The 27,368-nt window shown below is 42.0% G+C and overlaps 1 protein-coding gene across 1 annotated transcript; it reads right to left on the bottom strand.

Annotated features, from left to right (window-relative positions):
• Positions 1-525: 525 nt before the first annotated feature.
• On the bottom strand, positions 526-25,494 carry rap1gds1 (RAP1, GTP-GDP dissociation stimulator 1). Its single transcript, XM_079214621.1, has 15 exons — positions 25,401-25,494; positions 21,155-21,262; positions 19,055-19,177; positions 17,117-17,242; positions 9,738-9,884; positions 6,747-6,875; positions 6,291-6,416; positions 5,381-5,524; positions 4,552-4,683; positions 3,964-4,098; positions 3,186-3,311; positions 2,674-2,813; positions 1,847-1,973; positions 1,549-1,677; positions 526-872 (listed from the first exon to the last, which is right to left on the bottom strand). The coding sequence occupies exons 1-15, from the start codon at positions 25,402-25,404 to the stop codon at positions 745-747; spliced, it is 1,824 nt and encodes a 607-aa protein (XP_079070747.1). The 5' UTR covers positions 25,405-25,494; the 3' UTR covers positions 526-744.
• Positions 25,495-27,368: the final 1,874 nt, after the last annotated feature.

The raw sequence follows: 27,368 nt of genomic DNA, 5'->3' as shown, positions 1-27,368 counted from the left end.
GGAGAGGTCAAATGAACACGGTCACACCTTCAACAGGACTAAAACATGCACAGTTTCTAGTCAATTTATACTCAAGCTACATGGGACACGACTGGGCACATCATGGATGGCTGCTTTTCTTAAAAATGAAGGAAAATCACAACAGGAAGTCATTTTTTTTTCTCTTTTGTGCACTTTTTTTCACTGGTGGGTTACCGGTGGATGGTCTCACAGCTATGGTCGTAAAAGAGTGTTATCTCTTATCTATTGCGTTAGGCTGTATATGGTGCCTGGAGCTACTTGTAGCAGAAGATGCATGCACAAGTAGAGGAGGGGACCAGGGTTGGACCGATACAGGTAGACCAGGGTTTAAGGGGCGTGGCTTTGTTAAGGACCGGCTAACGCACATAAATAAATCTCATTACTATGGCTTTCAGGAGGAGACACAATTCTTAAAAACTCTTTCAGAGGCGTTTCCACCCTTGAGGATTCAATTCTAGGTGAATTGTTGTAATTCTAAATAAAATAACGTTAGAAAATGCTCAGATTGCTTGAATTGTAGAATACATCCACATCAGTCAAACCCTGGTGGAGGTGGGCGGGGCAGAGACATGAGAAGGTCTTGGCTGGCAGTTAACGTGACATGGTACCTTGGCACATGACGATGGGGCACAGAGGGGAGAGCAGTCAGGAGGTGTCACTGGGTGATTGGGTGTTCAGGCAGGCGTTTTGGGTGGGTGGGTGTGGGCGGGGTCGGACAGTCATTTAGCTCTGGGCAGTTAACCGCTGCTCTGTGAGGGACGCCTGGTGGGAGACAGTTTTGTTTTCGTGGGCCCTCAGCTTGGACACCACGTCGATGAACGCCAGGCTCTGGACCTCTTTGTGGAGGGGCTCTAAAGAGAGAAGAGGGTGGGGGTTAGTTAATAAACATAGTGGAGAACGTGTTTGCGTTGACAGCCAGACGTCTCACTAACATATGATCAGCTGTGTTTAGAAAGGGAGCCCTCAAAGAACTGGTGTTCAAATGAGGATGCAGTTCAATTTACACTGTTTTGGTTTGTGCTGAACTGTCAACGAAAGACGCAAATTAAAAGCCAACCTAAGAGGAATATATTCTGCCCTCCAAACCACTGGAAAAGCTTTTTTGAATTTGTGTGAATGAAAATACTATTTGTTTAAAAATAAAAACAGAAGCTCATGACTTTATCAAGTAGAAAGTGTCCTGTTTGTATTTACAGAAAATTAAAAAGGAGCAGATGAAAAAACAGGGAAGCTTCTTACTAAAATGATTAAATCTACTTATAAAGCAGGAAAATTAAGAATACCTGCCCGTCTCTCTCATCACTATATGATAATTCATTAATACAAGCTTTGACCTCGCATTATAGTTTCAAAAAGGGAACTATTACCAACATCATCCATGTTTAATTTGAAAAATGAACAGCAAGGAAATAATGTCTAAATATGCACCATCACATCTCAGTTTACAGTAATAAGTGCGATTTATGACTATTATTCTTCATTTCAATAAAAAGGATTTGTCTTCGGTTAAAGCAGGTCGAGCCTCACCTGAGCCCATCACTGCACAGATGAGGATCATAGAGTTGTACTTGATCTCCGGAGCGCTCCTCTCGTCCGACAGCAGCTTGTGGAGCACAGACACCAGGTTGGCTCCGACAAAGTCCTTCTCAGCTGCGACTGAAAAGCAGAAAGAAGAGTCTCAGGGTCAAATTCACTGAGGGACTACAGGGAACTGCAGAGATGAGACAAAGAATTCAGACTTGTGTTCAAACTCCGGCAGAGTTAATAAAAACACAAACAAGAACTAAGTTAATTTCTATTTAGAGACCTTCGTTCTCAATCTTACCCAAATCCAGCGCTGCTATGAGACCCAAAGCCACCAGTGCTTCATTCTGCATAATCATATGCTCACTAGTTGCCATGGTAACCAAGTGCTTGACTCCTCCTCCCTGGATGACGGTTCTGACCACTTCCTGAAAAACAAAAGGAATCCCTGTGAAGCACTTTCAGAATGAATAACTGCCGAGCGTTCAGCACCGGGATGTTCTTGACACCATCATTTATTAAAGCCAGACTTTATAGCTCCTGACCGTTTTGGTGAAATAACACAATACTCCTGCACAAAACATTTGAATTCATAAGCAATAAACAGTTTGTCAAGTGGATACACTCAGAGGTCTGGCTGCTAATGTAATTTGTGCTCCTGTGACATCGGGCTGTGGAACAGCGAGAATCTGGTGATGACAACGGGGGTGCTCCTATCGATTGGCCACAGATTATTATGGGCTGTTTGTTCAAAGCAGTTTGATTGGCGGTTGATCAGATGACGCCGTGATTCTAAAGCAAAAAATCTACAATACTAATTTTCTTCCTGCCCTTTCATTTGCCCTGGCAGCGACAGCGACGCGACGCGACACACACACACACACACACACACACACACACACACACACACACACACACACACACACACACACACACACACACACACACACACACACACACACACACACACACACACACACACGCGCGTTGTGAATGTGAATTCTTGAGCACATTTAGATAACTAGGTCTGTATTTTACCCAAACAATTAATTGGATCAAATCCTCAGCGGAAGGAACAGGGTTAATTAACAGTTCCTAAAGCCCTAAAGACTTGATTCTGTGTCGGACCTTGGACTTGCTGTGTCGAATAAGGGCCGACAGGAGCCTGTTGGACTCCCCCATCACCCCTGCGTGATCTTTGGCTTCACACCACTCCACTAGCCTCTCCACTAGCTTCCCATTGGTTCCCAGCTGGTCTGCGGCTTCAGCTGAAACGACACACAAACAGACAAAATTACTGTAATTTAATCGGATGTTCAGATATTTCTGTCTGATCATTTGTACCCAACTGCATTTCATTTGGTCTTTTTGGAAAAAAGCTCAAATGGATATCGGAGTTTTGGATTTGTTGACTGAACTACATTTTTTAATTCACTCCGATTATGAAGACTTTCTTAATGAGAAACTATCTGTCCAGGGTGAGGCCATGAGCAGCAGTCAGCATATGTGTGTGTCTTCATGACTCAGAATTGAGGCTGAAAAGAATCTTTTGATTATCACAACAAAAGCTAAAATATGAGTCATGATTTACTCGGAACATCTTTCACAGGTATAAAAGACAGAAGTGATCAGATCTCTACCTTGTGTATCGATGAGCATGCGTAATGTCCCCAGGAGCTTAAACTGGACTGGAGGCATCTCTGATTGCAAAAACTTTAACACCACGTCTGCTACTCCAGCTGACAGCATTTTGGATTTGTTGACCACTGGAGGAAACAAGGCACAGGAAACAGAGGAGCAATCAAGCAGAGATTTTTCACTGATATCAACTATTCTTTGTAGATAGCAAATGTATTATATGCTTTGTCTCTTCAACCAATGAATTGGCATCTCAATTGTTTAGTAGAGACGATTTAAAACCGTGATATCTTGTGAAATATTAACTGTACCTAACTCAACCTTATGTATCCATGTCAGGTACCCTCTTTAAGTATGATAGGTCCAGAAATGTGTTGAAAGGAGTAATAAAGTTTGGCCTCCATGTTGTCGTACATCACAGTATAGGTATTGAACTAGTCTGTTCCACATGGCGACACCGAAGTGGGCGGCTCCTAGCGAACGGTTCTAACTTTGGAGGCTGCAGTTAGTGCAGTTATACTGTATTGTGTTATACAAAGAGCTGCTGCTGTAATTTAGTCTAGTTAGACTACTCCCATTGATATAAATGGGATGGACAAAATAATAGAAACAGCTGGCCATATAACAGGTAGCAGACATACAAACTCTAGAGCCAGAGAAGAACAACAGTACCATAACCCTCTCAACGAGACTGAGTACCATCTTTTTTACTAGAAACCCAGTGGACCTTTGAAGACCTGTCGATGACGTAGGTCCATGGAGTGTGTGCAAGCTCCTCACCGGGTATGGCCAGGTTCCGCAGGGCGCTCAGTGCTGCATGCTGTACGGTGACGTTGCCTTCCTCAACGTGCCGATCCAACAGCTCCAGAAGTTTCTGCACGATGCCAGTGTCCACCATGTGGATGCAATTCCCATCTACAATCACAAACACAAGACTGGATACCTTGATGTTGTGTCAGAGCATGACCAGTGCTGGGTCTCACACTTCAATTACTGTCACATTTTTATATTCAATTCAGTTTATTTTATATAGCCCAACATCACAAACACAAGTTTGCCTCGGAGGGCTTTACAATCTGTACACATGACATCCCTGTCCCGGGACCTCACATCAGATCAGGAAAAACTCGCCCAATATATAAACATCCTGAATGTGGTTTATTGGTCCAACCACTACTGACCAATGTATCTTTGCCACAACACACCACCCTCTCTCAGGTGACAAGAGGAAATGAGATGAAATCCACTTTGAATACTGGGAATAAATACATATAGAATATCTGTCTCTGTTGTACACTACTGATATTTCCCTCTTTCCTATCAGGGTAACTTTCCTCTTATCGCACCACAATGTGTAGTCAGACTCACCGTTGCGAGCAAAATTGGCGATGGCCAGAGCCCCAGCAAGCTGCAGCTGGTGGTTATGAGATGGAATCCAGGACAGGACCCTCTGGAAGACGCTGCCCTTTCCTCCCTCAAACAGCTTCTGCATGGACTCATCTAGGCCACAGAGGGAAGACGGGTTACCGCACGCTGCTGTCAACATGCACTGACGGGGTCAGTAGCTACAGATGAACAACCACAGACAACTTTTGGTCATTCTGCATTATAAAAGGCAGCAAAATGCCTTCTCTTTTATAGCTTCATGTTGTAGACACTCAAGGGTCTGTCTACATTGTCCTCTGGCCCACAAAATTCGCCAACCATCCGTAACCAACTGCACCCTACATTCAGCGTCTGCATAGGAACAAAGAGGAAGGCCTTCCAGCACTAGAACATGTGGACAACTCAATTGCTACATTGCTCATTAGATGTCTGAAATGTGTGATCCCAGAATGTATATTTAGAACACATCATGTTCAGGTCTCATCCACTGCAATAAAACATTTACATGAAAGTTGAATTATTAATACTAAAGATCCGTGCTGGGCAGAAGACTGTGTGCACCAATGTGTGTCAGTTCTATTTTCTGTCCATAAAGGGGATGATAATGACCTTGTATCCATCCTGCAACGGTAATCTAAGAGTTCGAAGTAAGTATGAATGTTTAATGGGAAAATGTGCATACAGTATGCTCTGGAACTGGATTAAGATGTTTTTTAACCACACTCCATAAAATATGTCGGTGAAAATACATTTTACTGTACATTTCATGACAGAACACATCAAACTAAGCAAGTTGCCCTGAGGCGTTTACCTCCCAGAAGCAGGAGAACCATAAGGTCGGAGGCAGTCTTGAGCTGGGCGATGTCCTCCTCCCTCTCTCCGTCTACAGTCTGAGCCACCACCTCCAGGAGACATTCCACCAGGCCTGCCTCCACCAGCTGGAGCTTTATCACATCTGGCAGAGGGAAGCAGGAGGAGACATTGAGAGCAGACAGACCTCAGCGAGCAGTTGGAAACACGCTGCAATGCAGTGGCGCATCATATATGCATCACGTGATGCAGTTGGCACACGCAGGACTCATCACGACCCAGAGAACCACACACAGCATGTGAAGCACAAGTACTTTTAACCAAATCTACAAAAAAAAACACAGAGGAAAATGTGAACCAATGTGCATTTCTATCCACTACCATGATGCGAATATGGATAGCATTAAGATTAACAGTTGGTGGAGCCAATTCTCAGTCACAACAACTGAAACAGAGGGAACAAGGAAGCGGTCATTAAAAGAGCTCAAACGGTAGAAAAAACAAGTGGAAAACGTGATAGAAATATAGCATTTATGTCCACACAGCTCGGGTGTCTTAGTCTGCTATTATTGCTACTGCTACTATTTCGCCGTCTCTTGGTTGAAGCGGAAGCTTGTGCACATTTTTACTCCACTACTTTTATTTAACTTATGTTTAAGATTAAGACAAAACATACGACCATATTTAATAATATTCAATGCATCGGTATAGATTAAACCACACACACACCCCGACACACACACACACACACACAGTCTAGAAAGCATGACTCACACTGAGACGACAATTCACTATTGAGCAGGAGGAGAAGAGAGAACACTGCAGTCTCTCACAAATGTACTAGATACAGTATCTTGTACACCTTAAATAATTATATATATTTTTAAAGATCAAAGAAATTGACACACTACCATTTTCTGCAAGTGGAGCCAGAACCTCAAAAATCATTTCCTTCTTCTCGTGCTCGGACTGCTTCTGGAAAAGACGCACCAGCTCCTCCGCAATATTGGTAGAGGCAAACTGCTCTTTGCTGGACTCTGAAGGGGAAGAGAGGAGGGATGTATTGAATAAGAGGACATCCTCTACCCTACATGGACACCTCATGTACATTATATTATAGTTAAAAGTCAAGCTAACATCACAATTAGTCATCTGTTTCCACAGGCACTCAAAACTCAGGTCACGGTGAATCTCTATATCCAATGTATTGTTTTTGGTGCGACTCCTCCACTCGGACCATGGCGAGCAGATTCTGGCAGACCAACATGATTAAAAAGTGTCGGTAGATGCTACCGATACCTTTCACCACTTTGGAATGGTTGGTAGGTGTGTTAGCTTGGCTAAAACAGGTGTCGAGCTATACTCACCAAGCTCAGCCAAATTCCCAAAGGCAATTAGACACATTTCTGTCAGGGCTGTGTTGTGGGAATGGATGCCGAGCAGCTTCACCAGAGTGGGAATCACACCCATATTAATCAGCTGAGCTTGTAAGGAATCTGCAACAACAACAAAAAAGATACAGAAAGACAGACAGTGGATCTGTTGTTCCAAAGATGACGTAGAGGAGGTCAAGAGGAAAATGTGAGACAGAGTTTGGCTTGAAAGCTAATTTTCGATACTTTAATAAACAGTAACTATTTGTATAAATCTGGTATTAAAAGATGATTTTCAAAAACACGTTTGAGAGGAAGAACACATTCTTCCTCTTGAAATTAAAAAGATGATCAATAACCAACCAAACCTTTGGCCAATGCAATAAACTATGTTTTTGCTACTACAGCCTTATTAAGACCTGCTCACACCAGAAAGTGGTTCAGCAAATTGAACCTGCCGAGCTTCTCTGGTTTCTATATATTGTTCCGTTTAACGTTTAAATAGTAGTTGGCTTTTACACATCACAGGAAGTGATGATGGCAAAAAGTGATCAAGCTACTAAACGTGCCTGTAGAGCAAAAAGAAAGTATTTTGATTTAGTTAAAAACCAGAGAGGATGAATCGACGGTGGAGGAAGACAAGAGTGGGAAGATGAGCAGAACAGATGAGAGAAGAAACAAGTCAAGTTAAAGTTTCAAGAGCAAGACTCAAAAAGATCTTTTCAGATGCGTATTGAATGTCAGAACGTATAGTAGCAGGACAAGCTAAACCATAAAACCATGGAAGAGTAAGACGTTAAAAAGCCATTTCAACCGAGGATACATGTGTCGTTTTAACGGCCATCATCAGAGACGGACATCATGATGTGATTATAATCCCACCGCTGTGGTGTATTTCTACTGAGTGCAACAACTGTTTCCTGTTTGATGAGCCTTGAGATCTTACATAAGCTATTAGGTTTCACAAATGCACTTGACTTGAGTAGACAAGCAAAACAGGGGGAGGGGCAGGAAGCATGAGCGTTCTGGGAGATGCTACCGGTACAAAAATAGCACTGGTGGGACCCAGAGACCATAAGTGACTGAGGGCCTCCAAATGTCTCTCAAAATGGCGACGGCTAAAATGGCAGCTAGAATGCTAACAGTGCTAACAGCGACCACTTTGTGCGTGATGTGCAGGCCCAGATTACGTTGTTTTCTTGCGCACGCCTCGAGCCAGTTTTGCTACAGCACCTATGAACTCGTCCAGAGGGTGGATCAGTCACGTAACGGCGCCATGAGACGGAATGCTGTTATTTGCTGGAACCGCGAACCGTAAACAAATGTACTGCTCTCTTAATGCTCTAAAATAAAAAAAAGTAGCACCTTTTAATACAAATATTGACCAATATGTGTTTTAAACACTGCAACTGTATCAGCTTCAAACGTCAAGTATTGGGGTCTGGTTCGACTAGAATCAATTAAACTTTTTAATTTGACCGACTATGTTGATTTGTTATTAATCGTGGGGTTGAATCCACATAGCTAGAAATAGCTAGAAATAAAGAGTCCGCTAGATGCTGAAAGCTGCAAGAGCCAGAAAAAAAAAAACACAAACCCATGCATCCCCCAGCCAAACAGATTCAACTATTGTCGAGAGCCAAAGGACACTTGGCAGGAGGTCTGATCCGTCAGATCATATTCCTGCTCCGGTCAACAAGCCTTGTTGTCACAAAGACACAAACTGTAGCATAGTCCAGAAAGATGTAAGCAGGGGCACAGTGAAAGGGAAATTCACCTCTCTCATGTAAAGTCATAGTAAATATCACAGAACGCCCATAGAAAGTAATGCAGATACAGAATGAATATAGAGAAGAGAGCTTACCATGTAAACTGCTGATAACTGATAAATTGCACCCTTTTAAAGCGTGGGAACAAATCTGAGACAAATGACCTCAATCTATACTCTACAATGTTTTTGAAATACCATAACACACAGGTTGCCCGACAGGTTCATTAAAAGGATCCTGCAACTAAAAGGAATAGGGCAGCATTTTTGTAAATAAGCTTATTCAGTTTCTTTCAAAGAGCACAGAGCAGGAGTGAGCATGTGCTTAGCCTAGCTTAGCATAAAGAAGGCAGGGTAAACAGCTAGCCTGACTCTGTCCAAAGTAAAAGAATTCACAGACCACCAATTATAAAGATCGCTGATTTACATGTTGTATCTCATTTGATTTAACTGCATACTAACAGAACAAGACTAATAGTCTACAGCAAATCAAGTGGCTCCATGAGGCTGGATTTCGGCACAGCAGCGATTTTAGCTAAATGCTAACGTCAGTGTACAGTGACAATGCTAACATGTTTCTGTGGAGCAGATAATGTTTGCTATTGACGCCCCCGTAGTTTAGCATGCTAGCATTATAACATTTGCTAATTAGCGCAGCTACACACATAGCAATCGATCCAATACTGATAGCTGTAGAGATATATCCCTTTAAACCACAAACATAAACCTCATTGGCGGAGCTATATGGCAAGTCATTAGGATACATAATGTGGGAACCATAAACGTCTGTACAACATTTCATGGCGATCCACTCTATAGTTGTTGAAATATTTAAGTCTGGACATTCCTAGAGACAGATTGCCAGCATAGCTAAAAAGCTGGGAGAGGAAGTAGCTAATGCGTCTATGTTTACAGTTTAAACTTACTGCAGCAAGGAAGAGGGAGAAAAGGTACTGCTACTATGACAGCCGACTCTCTACAAATATTAATTATTAACTGCAGATTACCTCAGAGATGGAGTTGAAAAAGCAACAGACGGCATGGTAGAAAAGATCAGGAGAGGGGTCAGTCCAAAACAGGAAAGCATAGAATGTTCAGTGCAACCATACAGTCTAATGACAAAAAAATTAGGCGACATCGTCTGTGTATAAGAAAGAGAACATCCGCTGATTAGTTGATATTAGTTAACAGTTGTTCTTGGGGAAGATGGTCATTACCATTATCATTGCTATAGTTCATCAGCATGCCACAAAAGACAGTCAAGAGCTTCTCATTTTCCGGCTCAGTATTTTGGGAGAGGGACTTAATGTGTTCAGCTACTATCTGAGCCCCTCCTGCCAGGTCAACTGCACTCCTGCCCTCATCTGCAAAACAAAGAGGCCAGGACACAAATCAACCACAAAGAAAAGGAAAAAGTAAAAATAACCACAACCTGAAAAAAATATACATATGAAAGCAATGTTAAGTAAGCAGTACAAAATATACAAATGAATGCAAACTAGGGATAGAAGACAATCAAAATCTGTGTGTGGCAAAATAAAGCAGTTTACTAATTATTATTATTTTATTGCAGCCAAGAACTACAAATCAACCCAATCCACAAATGCAAAATTATAGAACTGCAATCTTAAAAAAGAAAAGAAGCTTGAATAAACAGACTATTGACGATTGATACGTTTAGCATAATCAATCCTAAGTCCATTCCCAGATGATACTCCTTCGAAGGCCAGTAGACTTTACCTTTGACATCCATTACAAACTATTGGTGCTTTTCTTTCATTTCTTTAGAGAAACAGTAAATGCACAGTAATGGTGATTGTCTCTCTTTGGGCTTTATCTGGTAGAATAGCTGCCTACGGAAGCGTTCTCAGTGTCCGTGCTACTTTTAGTCACAAGAGACTGTTGTGCTTTGATTAGCATCAGAATGTAATTAGTAACCACAACACTTTTACACGCATACTTATAGCTTATGAGAAAGTGTGTGTGTGAGATCATTATCCCACGTATACTACATATTACATATAATCATATCCATGTTTTTCTCTTTGGAGTGAATTAACTGATGGTTGTTGCTTTGTCAGGGTGCTGGTACTGTTGAACCTCATTAGAAACCATGTGGATTCCTTCTCTGTCCTAGAGGAGTGGAGCCCTCATTTACTCCATAGACTGTATATAAGCAGTGGATGTAGTCACCATGAAATCACCTATTCATTTGTGGACTGCAGATTTAAAGCCTTGATTTCGCATTTTGGTCATCACCATCATGGATTTCTTTGCAACCAGAAGAGAAACGATGCATTTTTTACTCGACCAAAAAGGTTTCAATTCCTTTTCATGAAGTGAACAGACTACACTGCATTTTACCCATCCTTAGTAATTAAGGACCAGTGGGCTGCCATAAGGCGCCCGGGAGCAACTGGGGGTTCAATGTCTTCAGACACTTCAACATGTGAACTACGGGGAGACCAGGGATCCAACCGGCTACCTTGTGGTTTCAGGACGACCACTCACCCAATGAGCTACATAGTACACGGACATAAAACGTCATTAATAAATAAAATAAATACATGGCTAAATGCCTATATTTTCGTGGAAATGTTTACGTTACGGCGTTAAGATTCTTGGCGACTCGGAGTCACAAAAAGTTATTTCAATGAAGTCAGCGTGGACCATTTTGTTACACTTTTGTTGGGGCATGAACATGTGGGGCGTGACAAAACAAGTTTGAGAACCACTGCTCTAACTGGACCATCATTTATTAAATGAACATCATGCTGTATTGAAGACTTTAAACTAGATATTGAGACCATAAACTCATGTTTACTATGTTTACTGAAGGAATAAATCAAGAGAAGTAGAGTCATTTTCTCATAGATTTCTATTCAATTCAGTTTATTTTGCATTGCCAAAATCACAAATTTGCCTCGGAGGGCTTTACAATCTGTACACATAAGACATCTCTGTCCCGGGACCTCACATCAGATCAGGAAAAAAACACTTTCACAGGGAAAAAAGGAAAAAATCTTCAGGAGAGCAACAGAGGAGGATCCCTCTCCCCGGAAAGACAGAAGCAATAGATGTCATGTGTACATCATGTGTACATCATGTGTTCTATACAACCAGAGTCTCCCCCTGATGATCATATCATTAAATTATATTTGTATAACCCAATTTCACAAATCAGAGGTTTTTACAACCTGTACAACGTTGTGTTTCCTTGGACACTCACATCAGAAGAGAAAAAAAACTCCCCAAAAAACTAGATCGGGGGAAAAAAACAACCTCAGGGAGCGTAACTGAAGAGTCCTCTTCTTGGATGGACAGAAGTGCAATAGAGGTCATGTGTACAGAATGGTGTACTGCTTTACACCTGCAAGGAACCCAGGGAAATCCTGGGAGTTTGCCGATTCAATCTACATGTGCAGTATACCAGTTTCAAACTTCCATACGTATGAATTTTTCACATACCGTCATACCGGTGGCGCATTGCCATTGCGACTGTTGTCACTCTTAAGCAGGCAGGAACATTTAATATTCACAGCATTAACTCAGGGTGCAGCGGATGGAGCTACATATGTCAGGGTACAAAGTTCAGTCATGGTTTCACATTTATAAAAGTACACGGCCGAACTGCATGATGGGTAGGGATGGGTATCGTTTGGGTTTTTTCCGATACCGGTGCTAAACTGATACTTTTAAAACGATACCGGTGCCTGAACCGATACTTTTTTATTGCCAAGGCAATTTTTTTTCTTCAAATTGAACAATATTATGAACTGTTTAAAGTATACTATAGATATAAATAAATAAGTACATACAAAACACTTGACTTCAAACCTTTTAACTTCAAACTATAAATATATATATATATATATATATATATATATATATATATATATATATATATATATATATATATATATATATATATATATATATATATATATAAAAAAGAACAGACACAAGCATTAGGTGGCCTGATGGGATCGTGTGCAACAGAACTCAGACACTGTTGGATCCTAAAACTGCTGCTTTACTGGACTACACGTCATCATTAATATCAACTGGAGAGATTTGTTCCAGCAAGCCGAGGACGGACGTTCAAAAGCTCGTGCTCGTGTCTCCAGCGATCTCTGTGTGCGCGCGCTGTGTGTGTGAGCGCTGGAAGCCCCGCCCCCTCGAGCGGGGCTTGCAGGCAGACAGAGAGCAGAGCAGCAGTGTGCTCTGATCCGCGCTATTTTAATAATCGTTTTTAGCGTGCGGATACCGCGCTACCTTTTTAGTATCTATATACTGTGCAACTTTACAGAGTAGTGTAAAAAAAAGTATTTAAATCGGCTCAGGCACCGGGAGGAAGCACCGAAATCTGAGTTGCTTTTCGGTCCGGTAGGTACCGGACGTGTACCCAACCCTAATGATGGGTAGTCCTGTCAAACTCCGTTAGACAGGAGACGCTCTCTCCTGTGTGACAGAGTACCATGATAAGTGGGCAGGCTTTACCCAGCATGCAATTTCATAAATGTGAAACCATGACTGAACTGTGTACCCTGTCACATAAGTAGCGCCCGCTGCGCTCTCAGCTGTATTCTGTGAAAATTAAATGATGCTCCCTGTTGAGAGTGGGTATGATGTGTATGACAAATTCATACCTGCAATCCCCTTGGTCCTAAGTCCCACCATGTTAGCTTCCGAACACACTACCAACGTCCAGTTGTGAGCTTGTTGGCCAGCGAGTGGGGAACAACTATGGTCGTCGTTCTTTTCGGTGTCAATGAATCAATGTGTTTACTCGAAATTAAATACCGTGATATACCGTGAAACCGCCTGAATCCTACTAAATACTGTGATATGAATTTTTGGCCATACCGCCCAGCCCTACCCTGGGCCGTTGCGAACCATACAGTGCTCGTTTAACCAAGCAAGAGTTGGGTACACCAGATCTGGTGGGTGTTGGACTCTGCAAAATACATTGTATTCACACACTGCCAATGCGGGGAAAGCATCGAATTAGTTGATATCTCCCTTTTTCAGAGTCAGTTTTGCTGGCTTTGAGTGTGAAGGGATATCATGAAAGTCAGCCAACACCGATGGTCAGAAAACAGTGCTCACTCCAAGTTAGGAACAAGATGATGCCCCAAGTAAAGGAGTTAAAGTATCCCGGGGCTTTGTTCATGAGTGAGGGTAAAATGGAGCGCGAGATTAACAGACAGATTTGTGCGGCACTGGCACTGGTTCTGGACCATCATGGTGAAGAGCTGAGCATGAAGACAAATGTCTAGATTCGCCTTGTATAGGCGAGGCGAAACTAGACTTTTGTCCGACAGTGTTTAGAACTTACTAAAAGAGAACACCGGACATCCACAGAAATTCTGCCATTCCTTTTTATGCGTACAACCAAATGGTACACTGCAGTCTAGAAGAAAATGTCCAAAAGTGAACGCTGTTATCCCCATGTGTACGATTTATCCCGTGCAGGCTACAAAGACATCTTTGGAAGGAGATCAGGGAGGCAGTGATGGAGTCAGGAGGCTATGGTGGTAGGCTCGGACATCTGGAAGAGGCTTGGAGTAGAACCGCTGCTCCTTCACATTGAAAGGGGTCACTTGAGGTGGTTCGGGCATCAGAGAAGACCCTTACAGTTATTCCCTTGACCCTCATTACTAAAGATATACTGCAAAGGTATGTCTGAATATACCCGACAAAGATTCTTAAAATTCAAAGAACCCAATTTGTGACAAATATATTTTCTTTTTTTTAATATTTGTTTTGTCATAAAGAGTAAGAACTGTTTCTAATGACCTATGCAACATTATATTACTCATATGTTATGTATTTTCGTGTGTGTAATGCACGGTGCCATTAAGTGAGGCAATTCAATGATAAAAATGTAACGTGTACCATTTCTTTTGACTATGTAGTGATCATGTCACTTTATGTGAGGGTATTGCATATGTGTGTATGTATGTATATATGTATGTATGTACGTACAGTAGCAGCACAGATGAACACCTTTCATCATGTTGAACTGCAAGTGATTTCAGACGATTTCTCGATTCTACTAAAGCAACGCTTCCCAAATTCGAGTGTGTTTCTTTAAAAGGTAGCAGGCAGCTGCGTCTCTATACTCTCCCAGTGAGTCTGTTAAAACCCCCTACACTCAAACAAATGTCACATTCCCCCGGATTCCACAGATAGACAGCTTTTCTACAAGAGAACAAACTATGCAGCACAACCGACAGCTGTACTTAAAGCCTCTAAAGCTCGCTGTAAAAATCAGGCTTTAAGTCTGCTGCTCCTCCCTGAGGTCAAAACTAAAATACTCCACTGCTACAGTCACTCGTGGAATTTATTGTGGCACAAATCTGTATTATTGTCTTATAAACTGTGATGCCTTAGTCTAGTTTGCTCATCACTGAACAAAAGGTAACATGGTTTTGTGATCACAAGAAGTTTTCAATTTAAAAACGATATTTTCCATGAACCCAATCCATTTATCCCAACTTAAAAAAATGCACTAACTAAATGTATCTTCACTTTGTTTGCATTAAGATATTTCATCAGCCATGTCCAATAGCATTGTTACATCCTTTATATATGCATTTTGAAGGCTTTTAGTTGCAAATGAGCAGGTACTAGGAAGATTTAGAATGGGAGCTCATCATGTCAAACAAATTTGCACTGTGATATATTTGATGTGTAATGAGATCGTCTAGCACAGTGATTTCCAACCAGTGTGAGATCGTCAGGTGTGCCAAGGGAAAATGTCCAATTTCACTTAATTGGTCCCAAAAAAAAAAAAAAATTTTATTTAGTTGCCGCAAATAATTGTTCCGCCCCGATGCGCTGCACACAGTGAGCACACAGCGGACAGAGAGGCGAAAAATATGTTGCGTGGTTTTCACAATTGGATTTGCTGCTTTAAGCTATCAGTATTTTAAGCTATCAGCTCTCACTTTTAAAGCCCAACAGTTAATGTCCTTGCAGGTCAAGACAAACATCCAACATGTTGATGGAGCTCCATCAATGACATTTCTGACGAAAAATACACTGCAGTGACAAAGCCTGCATACTTTGTGGTCGTCATTAAAATAAATGAACACCATGTTTCCTTTAAGTCAGTATTTATCAAACTGGGGCGGTATTTATTACAGGTGGGGCGCAAGAGGAAATGCTGATTTTAAAATGTTCACCGTTAATAGGTTACACTTGCGCGACTCCTCGATTCTTGGCATTTTGTCAAAAGCAGATCTTTATGAGATCTCTGTGCCGTGTCTCAACATTGAGCATGAATTGAGAGCCGTATCAAATCTATAACCCCGTTTTAAAAGATTTGTAGAGGAAAGCAGTAACTGATACGTGATGCTTATACATCTGCACTCATTCTGTTTTGCAAAAAATAGCTTGTTGTTTACCACAATAAGCCATTTAGTAGTAACTAAATATTAGTTATTTTTTGTACAGATATAACTTTATTTTAATTTTTCTAACAAAGTGATAACACTTTTTGTCTGATGGAGCAATCTGGTTTACTTGAAAGTGATTGCAATGTTCTTTATTCTATTATTTATAAAAGCACAGATGGAGTCACCAGAAGTACTAATTACCTACCATATATGCAGTATTATGCTACAATGTGACATTTTGTAACTTTTTGGGTTGTTGGTGTGCCACGGGATTTTTTTATTGTAGAAAATGTGCCACGGCTCAAAAAAGGTTGAAAAACACTGCTCTAGCAGCCACATGATGGATATTTCATTTTAAGAACAACGTAAAAGACACTGAACTGCATCTTAGTAAACATTACTTTGAAATCTTCATTTGCTGAAGGAAATCACATACATATGAAGTATGTCTGTTTGAAAATCCAGTTAATCCTAATCTACATACATTTCATCGGTCTGGACATAATAATCATGGGAAGGACATCTGGCTCAGATTTGAAGCCTCGTCAAAATGCCAAACGAGGTTTAAGGTAATTCAGAAAAGGTGCCACCATCCCACTCAGTAGTTGATATTAGTCACAAACTCAAAAACTAAGGCATCAATAGATTATTATTTAAATTACGATGGGATTTTTATTTTATAAATTCCTATCAACTGATAAATCATACCAGATTTCTTAGACATGATAAAACAAAATCTGTATTCAGAACCAACTCAATTCCACGTTATAACGTATATCAGCAATGTATGAATAGAATTAGATTAGAAAAAGTATCTTGGTGGTTAAATACTTGGTTTAGTTTTTGTCATTATGACTGTAATTCTACATATTTTTAAGTGCTGTAGTGTCGGTCTTCCTATGTTGTATGGGAGGTTGTGTCCAGAATGTCCAGAATTTTTTAAGCTAAAAAGAAACATTTTGCTTCAATGTTACTGAAAATTGAACTGCAGGGCTCTCTCTGCAGATACAGTAATATGGCTCTGGTGAATGCAAAGCGATCACCCTATTAAAGGTCTATGAGGCTGTAACAGCGGGTTGAACATCAAAGCTTTCAGAAGCAGAATACGTTTTATGACTAATTTTCTGTGTGATGGTGATGACAAGGCTCATGAGGGATTCAGTGTTCCTTGTGCAAAGCAAACTCCTACTTACGGCTGTCGTAACAGATGTTGCCAAGCGCTCGGCCAGTCTGCAGCAGAACCTCCTGGTTGGCAGAGTTTAACAGCTGAATTAGAGGAGGGATGAGGCCGGCTCCGACGCAGGGACTCCGCATGAACTCTGAGAGGGGGGAGAGGCGTCAGATGACAGGTCAGTATGAAATGGTCTCAAGTTAAACATGCTCAAGGAAGTTAGGAGCATCAAACTGCTATATTACTCACATGTCTGCTATAACTTTACTCATAGTATCTGTAGTACATGTAGTGATCACATGATCAAGATATGCAGTGCCTTGAACAAATAAAGAAAGGTAAAATGTCATGAAAAATTGACACCAATCCAAAACTAATATGCTCAATGAGTACATTGTTCCTGGCATTTTTATATCTGCAGGAGCGTTAAAAAGAAAGCGGCAGCTCCAGAGCTCCTCGAGAAGTGTCAAAGCAAAAGTTATTTTGTGTGTCCTCAAAAAGACAACTGGTGCTTGGGTCATCCTTAAAAAAAACTATATAGAGAAATCTGACATTGCTCCGTGTGTTACTACAGTAGATAGAGTTTGAAGAAACAGGAAACACAGCACAGGAGCAAAGCAAAGTACTGCTGTGGATGGGGGTTTAGACGCCTTGCTAAAACACAAGTTAAAATTACTGCTTTTGTCAATGGATTCTAAGTGACTTTTAACGGCGCATAGATGACAGCTTCAACTCCCTGACAGAAGCGGCAACGCAAAGGGGTGAAAAAGTTCTAAATATAGCGAATAATTGATATTTTCGCAGTGTCTAAAATGTGTTTTGCTGCAGCGGTACATTTCTTTGCTCCCGTGCTGGCAGCCGCTTTCCATCACTGCCTATCGGAGCTGCAGCCAATACATTTGTGTGACTGCTACAGTTATTAGTGATTGGAATTAATGCAAATTTAAACCTTTCCCACTGAAGTCAAAATCCAGATGTTACTGGGTGTCAGTGGGGAAAGGAGGCTTAAGATGTGCATCAACTAACAGGAGCATCCTGATATCTCCCTGCACAGCTCAACTGTGGTGCTTTAACACAAGGTACACATGAGGGGACGAGGGAGACAAATAATGAGGCGATAACACCATGATTCACTGACAAAGAGACGGTTTAACATGCTTTGTATGTGAAAAGGATTTTCTCACTAGTTGCCACACTGGGCAGATATCTATTTGGGAACTCATGTTGCATCATGTGGCTTTGGGAGGGGATGAGACACGATTCTCTGCTTCGGTGGTGTTCCGTGCTAATTAATCACACGCCTTTCTACATTCACTCTTGCCCGGTGCAGCTTTAAACCATCACGTCAGTTCAGACTGTCAGACACAGAGGGAGTTGTCTTTAGCCCACAGTCACTTGGCTTGCTCGCAGACATTTCCGGAAGCCGTGACAGATAAATGCCAGCGGGTTGTTGCCAAGCTTGGCAAACTGCTGGGGAGAAGCCTAATCATTAGCTGCCGTCTCGCAATCTGCTAAAAAGCAGTTCATTATTCTAACCTTTTCTTGCCCTGAGTTCTATTGACGTCGGCTTCTTCCCACTTCAGTTCTCCATGATGCCTCTGTGTGAGCACAGGAGACTGTGCTCACACAGAGGCATCATGGAGAACTATAGCTCTCCAACACTGCAGTTATGCAACACTTGAGTCCTTACACAACAACCTCAGTCGGTGACAGCTTAACTCGAAAATGGCCCGTCAATCAAGCATGTTACTGTTTAAGTCTTCAAATATTTGAGTCCCTGGAAATGTTCTGCAATATCCATGACTGACATGGTCAGGCCATAGTCCCACTCGGTAATGTATTTATGATGAAAATCAAAAAGGATGAGCGCTAGAGGAAGGGTAAAAACAGAATACTGACGAATGGAGGAACAGGAAGATGGGATGTTTTTGGGTGGATGAGCTTGAAAACGAAACCTCACCATTTTTGGCCATCTCAGCTATGATGTTGGCTACTTTTGGGGTGCAGGAGGACTGGGGGCTTAGTAGGGTGGGAAGCAGGGGGAGCACGCCCATCTCCTGGATCTTCACACTGGCCTCGGTGTCTGCAGGAGAAATAGAGAGAATGAGTGAATTTCCATGAAAGCGGTCGTTTGGCTGCATGATTGTATGTTTCTCCATACAATCATGCAGTCAGTGTATTACCTACAGTGGGCAGCAGCAATGGTTTATTATTATGGTTTTATGGTCACAAAGAGGAGAAGAAAGACCATCATCTGAAGAAAGGAAATCACTAGTATATTTACAGTAACAGTGATCTCGCAGGATTATTGCGTAGCACTCTGCAAGATGGCTCCGATTAAATCTTGGTCGCAATCTGTTCTAGGGCTGCAACAACGAATCGATAAAAATCGATTATCAAAAGTGTTGGCAACGAATTTCATTATTGATTCGTTGTGTCGCGCGATTATTACACCGGGCAATAAGTCGCGGAGAAAAGAAGAAAAAAAAAAGAGCAGAGCAACTGGCCGGTCAGCGTTTATGAGATTGGAGTGAGACGAGAAAAGCTGAGGTTGTGATCTTCTCAAAAATAGAAGATCTTTGACAAGTCAAGTCTTGGCCAATCAGCGTCTTCATGTTCCTCAAACTTGTTTTTAATGGAAGCTAGTCAGCTTGCTATCACGTTAGCTAACGTGTTTGGTTGGGTATTGTCATTAAAGTTACTTTATGTTCCATTACAGTTCAGTCTTTAAAAAAAAACGTAACGTGATGGAACATACCGTCACCCCCCGGTCTGGTTCAGTTCACGCTGTCACTCGTTAACGTTAAACCGGCACACCGGCGGATCTGGCTGCAGGTTTTTTTTTTTATTACTCAAAGTAAAATGAAGCAAATCACGTAGTTGGGCTGAGCCAACAACGTGACGTCGTGGTCATAAGAGACCCAGAATGAAAGAGTTTAAGGAAGAGGACGCTCTATATGGAGCAGTACAGCTTCCCTCTGTCCCAGTATTTCATACATATTGATAAAGCAGGGTATGTAAATGCAGCCTCTGGAGGATCAATTACAGTAAAAAGGGCTCACATTTGGCAGATGTAAAGCATACATGTGTATGTTTTTAGTGTTAGTCCATTTTATTGTTTTAATTAACAGCTCAGGGATGTTCAAGGAGCAACCTGTTTGTGCCTTCTGAAGATGTTTTGCACTGTCACTTCTGTTTTTGAATAAAGGGTTGGAAATGAACGCTTTTTTGATAAAAAATGTTTTTATCCGATTCATCGAAAAAATAATCAACCGATTAATCGATTATTAAAATAATCGTTAGTTGCAGCCCTAATCTGTTCACACTGCAAAATATCTATTTCACACGGCAAAATATAAGGAATGTAAAAGCAGATGCAGATATCTGAAAGCGTTTGCCATAGTGGATGGGGATGTGGGGAGAATTGACATGAAGTCTGGTTCAGACATCTGTCTCCCCATTTTCCTCTTTTGGTCCAAGACTTTGTTTTTTTATATTTATACCTGCAAAACTACTGACAGTCCTCTTAACCTCAAATGTACCTTGGGTTTATTGATTATTAGTACATGTTAACTTGCTAACTACGATGGTGAACGTGGTAAACATTACATCTGCCAAACATATTAACATGTTGGCGTTAGCATGTAGCTCAAAACTCTCATCTTCTAAGTTATTGTAAATGTTGCTCAGCTCAGACATCAACACACCAGTGTGGCGTTTTCATGTGCTGGCGTCCTGTGAATTCTGTCTCATTTAATGCCGTACTCCGATTGGGTGAGTTGCCGGCGTGGCTCGTAGCAGCAGTCACACACGGTCACAGACAGAATTTGGAGTATAATTTCTGACCGTCAAATGTAATACTGGCTAGATAAAATTGATCAAATGAGTAACTGACCAAATTAATCTGAGGGTTTAAATCAGATGACTGCTTTTTCCTACATTCGCATAAGACAATATGACAGGATTGTTACTAGGTCCAGAGTGGGCAGACTTTCATAGGGAACTTAGAAAGGAGGCGATGGATAAACAACACACTAGGTGTGAATCAGGCTCTACTTACTGTTGTTGGCGAGTGCTTTCAGCAGGCAGTCCAGACAGCTCTCCACGCTGTCCGTGGCGCTGTCTGTGGACGCCAGCTTCAGCTTCTCCAGAGCGTCACTTAGGTTGTCTGAAAACAGAGACGTTCAATGAACAAAGGAAGACAGGAAGACGTGAGAGAGCTCACATCTTTCATAGTATCATTTTATACTGTCGGTCATAGTATGGACTGTTAACTCTGCAAAGCACATTTAGCTTTGGACCAGATACTTGAGCCTGCATCCATGGAAGCGCAATTGTCTGGGAAGGGGAATTATCGAATGCTTGTTTTAACACAAGTTTTAACACGAGTCCTAAAACTGGAAGAACAGGGATGATAAGGAATAATAACAACAAATATCTGAATCCCAAAACTGAAAACCAAATACCTACCTAGCGAACAAATGGTCGATTAGAGGAATCGACAGATTTATCTATTGGTTGATCATTAATGTTATCAATGCTCGATGAAGCTCGGTGCTTACAATTTTCAACCCTAAACAGAAAAAAAGTTTTAAAGGAGACAGATCGTGCTTTTTAAATCAGGCTCATACATGTATTTTGGGGTTTCTACTAGAACAGGGGTGAGCAAACTTTTTGGCTCAGGGGCCATGATGAGTTTTAGAATTTGACAGACGTACCGGGCCAGAATCAGATGGATGGAGAGTGTTTATGTGAACTAATATAAATTGAAATAAAAGCCATTAATTAAAAAGTAAAGAAAACATTTAATTTCAGTGGGAACAGTGTTGTTGGTCCCCCTTTTTTGCCAGTGCATCAATGTTCGGTGTCAGTTTGGTTGTGGCAATTCTCAGGACAGATCTGAGGTGTTCATCAGGTAACTGGGATGTGTGGTGTGATGGTGTTCATCACGCTGAGCTCTCACAGGTAGAGCTAAACAACAGCAGCATCCTCTGTGCATTCTCTTGATGTTTAGTGAAGCATAAAATCATCCAGTTTAAGGGAGTTGAACTTCTCCTTTAAGACGGAGTTGCATTGAAGATTAATCAGCTCCAATTCCAACTCCTGCAGTGCTGTTTCATAGTCTTGTGACAGCCCAGGTAGCCAAAATGACCGGGCCCAGATCCAGCTTAAGCTCGACACGCTCAAAACTGCTGCAGGAACACAATGAAAACCACCAGCACAAGCAACCTACTCATGGCTGACTGATAATAGATGGAGCTTCTTCCAAATCTCATTGGGAACCACTCATTTATATCTGTTCCATTAGTGATATTTAAATATCGCTGTTACAGTCAGAACCAGAACGTAGACTGTATATAAGAAGTGGGTGTGGTCACCATGACATCACCCATTGGTTTGTGGACTGTGGTTTTGAAGCCTGGAGTTTGGCAATTTGGCCATCACCATCATGCAACTCTCAGACCAATGCCTTGGTAGTGACCTGTCAATCACAGTAGCCACGCTTTAAAGCACACCCTGCTTTATGGTCTGTTTGACTCTAAATGGACCATAATTTAATAAATGAACATCATGCTGTATTGAAGAAGACTTGAAACTAGAGATTGAGACTCATGTTTACAATGTTTACTAAGAGAATAAATCAAGAGAAGTAGAGTCATTTTCTATAGACTTCTATACAACCAGAGGAGTCACCCCCTGATGGACATAAATTGATGAAATTGTATAGCTCAATTTCACAAAGCAAAGGTTTTTACAATCGGTACAATCCGTTTCCTTGGACCCTCACATCAGATCAGGAAAACCTCCCAATAAAACTAGAACCTCAGGGAGAGCTGCTGAGGAGGTGAAAAGTATACTGCAAAGCACATGCAACATAAAAGTGATTAAAAATGGAAATCATATTTTAAGTTTTGGTAACCAAACGCTGATTCCTGCCAGCCTGACAAGATACTGTATCATTACACATGATGGCATATCACTCACCCTCATTGCAACGATCAGTGTACCAAACGGCCTGAAAACGCATGAAAAAATAAAAGATATTCCCAAGAAGCACTCAAGACTGAATCAGATTCTTAAAATCACTTCCAAAGGCAGTTTGAGGCGGAGTCTTGCCAGATGTTGAAATGTTGAATCTTTAGTCCTCCCAAGTGTAACTACATCAGTAAGAGGTCTGTGGACTCGGCCTCTAGAGTGCCTGACCCATGTGATAATATTAATTTGGCATGAAAAAGCAAAGAAAGGCCTAATCGACTCAAGATATCTTAACCGGCTAAGAGCCAATCAAAGAAACGATTGGCTCTTGCGCTCGATGGGTTACTCGTTGCAGTGTTCTCCAAAAACACTTGTTGGGCGTACAAACAAAACAGTCTGAGCAGAAAGGAGGATGTTAACGGGGGCTACCAGAAGAACGGCAAAGAGCACACATGGCTGCACGCGCTGCTACAGAACTCCTCAAAGCCGAAGAAAGACAGTCGGAAACTCTTATCGGTCCATGGATATTTTGTTTTGCCTTCATACAATCCCTGATCTGGAAAGAAACAGATGTGTTGTAATGCACTATGGTCGAAAAGTTGATTATCAAGAAAACTATTTAATTCCGCCAGCAAAATAGTATTTATTAAAATGCAGATGTTTAAGATCTCCAGTTGTTAAAAACAAATTGGTCGACCTTTTAAAAAGGCGCATGAGACATATTACCAAAAGATTAATTCATTATCAACATGAGTTGCTTTTAGCAGATCATTTATTTGTGGCGGTTGTATTGTCAGTTGAATTGCAATGAACTAATGCCACGTCCTACAGACTTCTGTATCCAATGAAGAGAGGGAAAAAAAACTACTTTGAACTCGTCAACCTTGAAATGAAAAGCCTACGCGTTGATGCGATGACGACACTTAGACCATTCATGGTCGAGCCATACACTGCTCTTGTTCTCTTGACTCCATAATGAGGACCATCAATCTGCGACACTACCAGCCATGACATCCTTCCTGTTATTATTATTATCAGTGAAATAAACCAATTACAGATTGCCTATTTCTTCATAACATCATAAGTGACTGATCTTAATGGGTGACAAATGCCTATAAAGCAAGTTCCTTACATTCAGTATGTGTTATAGGTGCTAGAGTGATACTTATTCGCTGGGTCTATATTGCTCTGTTTTTGGATGCATAATTACTCGCATTCTACGGTCCACATTCTCAGGAGAATCTGATTAGGACCGACATGTCGGGTTCGGTCCAGAACGCACTCTAATTACTCTAGAGGCTGACACACTACTTTCTCGTCCATTTTATCGACCGTCAATAGAGAATACGATTAATTTTAACTATCTAAAAATGCTCAGGAGTGCTGCAATAACAGAGGGGAACTGCTGTGCCAGGATTGTGCCAACAAGCCAGGGGATGAGAAGTTGCATAAGGATTGCAGACACTCTTGCAGTGACCTGGTTGTTTCTGCCAGTTGCTAGTGCACTGCACAACCCACACACCCATCCTCCATGATATATGCCTGATATCATGACAAAAGGAGGGATCCAGCCTGGGAATAGACTTCATGAAACAACTCATGCCCTGTCAAACACATAATGCTCTATGTGCCACTCTGGTTGTTTTTAAATGTGATAGATGGAGAGGTAATAGTAAGTGAATGTACAGCATGTGTTTAAAGTCAATCTGCATTCAATTCAGGTGTGTGTGTGTGTATATATATACATGTATATATATATACACACACACACACAATAGAAAAACACCAGTAACCAGTGTCAGAGCAGTGCAGTATGAACAGCAACACGAAGTGAGCTGCTGGATCCTATTGCATAACAGCTGTGGGGATGGAGGAGTGCCATCTAGTTACATCTTCCACAGCGCCGCCTGTCTTTTCAGGGGACGGGCGTTTCATCTGGCGGCTGGAACCTCCGAGCCATCTCGAATCCCCGCGGACTCACGCCGAGGAGGAGCGAGGGGCCAAGCGGATGCATCGCGTTGTCAGAGCCGAACGGGAACGAATCACGGAGCGCGGACGGGGAAAGCCAGGGAAGCGAGCTACCCCACCCGAGCGCTGTAGCAGACCCGCACGCGCACCAGTGCGCGCACGCACGCACGATTTCGCTAGTCAGCTTTTAACACGACTAACTAACGTTAGAGTAACAAAGCAGAGAGCTGTGGGGTTACTGCATGATGCACGAAATCCACCTCCCATGGCCGTTGAGATGATACACGTTCTACGGTTTAGTGGTACGAACAGTTGTGAGCTAACTCGGCTCAGGGCGCGCTGGTTGCTAGCAGTCTACTCACCCATCTCAGCAGGATGTTGCTTCGGAAAATAAAGCAGCGTGTTAAGCTCTCCAGGGCAGCCGTGGAACAAGTCGTAGGAGCTGGAGGCCCTGCTTTCCCCTCACTGTGTTTCAGTTAAACCGCCTTAAACTGGCGAAGTTAGCGGGTTGAGGTGAGCTAGCTAGCTAGCCAGTTAGGAAGCAACAGTTCCGGGCAGTGCCGCTCAGATGGATGCTGCTGCACAGTGGCCTGTACACCGGGTGACTACCGAGTTAACACATCGGACTTCCTCTCACATCCACACCAACAGTCAAGACCTGCTGGCTGGCGCTCCTCTGTACGACTGGCTCAGTCTGACATGCCACAGCCGGGGATTTAGAGTACGCTTTCCGGTTAGAGCCTTCAAAATAAAAGTACCTGAAGGTGTCGTGTGGCGCATTACCGGTAGATGGCAGCCTGAGACTTATCTGGAAACCCAAGCCAGATGCTAACCAATTAATTAGATATTTGGCCAAAGAACAACACAAACTGAAAGTTGGGAACCAAACCTTTTTTTTCCCAAACTTGCTGTGTTGCACCTCTAACCATAGTGATGTCACAGTGCATAAATCCACCTGTACTTCACTGCAGCAAGGTGACAAGTTAAACCACTGGAGGTCAGGAAAGACAAGCTTGGTATGAAGTAGTTATTTAATTCCTTACTGATGTAATCAAAAAGACGTGAGTTCAGTTTTACATTGCTAATACACTCAAGTCAATAAAGAGTACAATATCACAAATGTGCCTCAGGGGGATTCACACTCTATATGCAAGTGACCTATGTCCTCAGACCCTTCAGATAAGAATCAAACTGGTGTCTTCAACATAGACACCAGTCTTTTATTATGATATACAGTGACATAGTAATCCCTTCCCAGTGTGGGTGCCAGAGTAAGATGGCGTTGTTGTATGACTTAAGACCTAAAAACCTGCAGTGGGAGCAGGCGAAACCCTCCAGGTCTGAAAGTGAAGCCAATGCATTAATGTCTTAAACTGGCCTTTTTTTAATAATGGCCAGCAGGGGGCGATTTATCTGGTGGAAGAAGTCTGATTGTATAGAAGTCTATGGGAAAATGACTCTCCCTCTCTCTTGATTTATTCCCTCATTGTAAACATGAGTTCATGGTCATAATCTCCAGTTTCAAGTCTTCTTCAAGTCTTCTTCTTCTTTAAGTTATGATCCATTTTGAGTCAAATAGACCATAAAGCAGGGTATGCTATATAGGGCTATGTGATTGATAGGTTGTTATCTCCGCATTTGTTGTCTGTGTTTTTGTCTTAGAACGTTAACTCCTTCACAGGGTTTTGTTTGCTGAATGAAAGTTGATTGTAACCATTTGGTCACCTAAAATGTCTTATTCAGCGCTCAGTTGTACTTTGCTCCACCACCTCATGTCCCTCCTGCTTAAAAGCATAGTCCATAGACCAATGGGTGACGTCACGGGGACATCAACTTCTTTCAAATCTTCAATGAGTTGGAGTCATGTCCTAAAGCCTAATGTTGTAAATGAGTAAAAGCTGCTCACAGTCATTATGATTTGGGCTATGTATTTTTGTTTTATCAATTAGTTATATATCGCGATACATTTCCTGAAACTTAGAACCTTACAACGCATGCTGATGTCACTCATGGAAAGGAGGAAATGTCAGAGACACCTTGTGTGGGGGAAGGGTGTCAGAGGGAGAAGGAGACCGTCTCCCTCCCTCCGTCTCTCTCTCTCTCTTTCTCTCTCTATCTCTCTCTCGCACACACACAGACACACACACGCAGCAGCCTCTGACGGCTGCATCCTCCGCTGTATAGCAACGCGGCTTCTCCATCCTGCTCTGCGGCGTCTGCCTCTTGACATCCACACCTGCGGGAGTGCGTGTCGCGTCTGCACTGTGATTTCTCGACCGCTCTCTCTTATTCATTACTGTTTTCCGTTTGGAGAAACAACAACACCGTGG

The sequence above is a fragment of the Taurulus bubalis genome, assembly GCF_910589615.1.
Source record: "Taurulus bubalis genome assembly, chromosome: 3".
NCBI classification, from domain to species: Eukaryota; Metazoa; Chordata; class Actinopteri; order Perciformes; family Cottidae; genus Taurulus; species Taurulus bubalis.
Note: the sequence above shows the minus strand (reverse complement) of the source record. Positions and strands in the feature narration are given on the sequence as shown.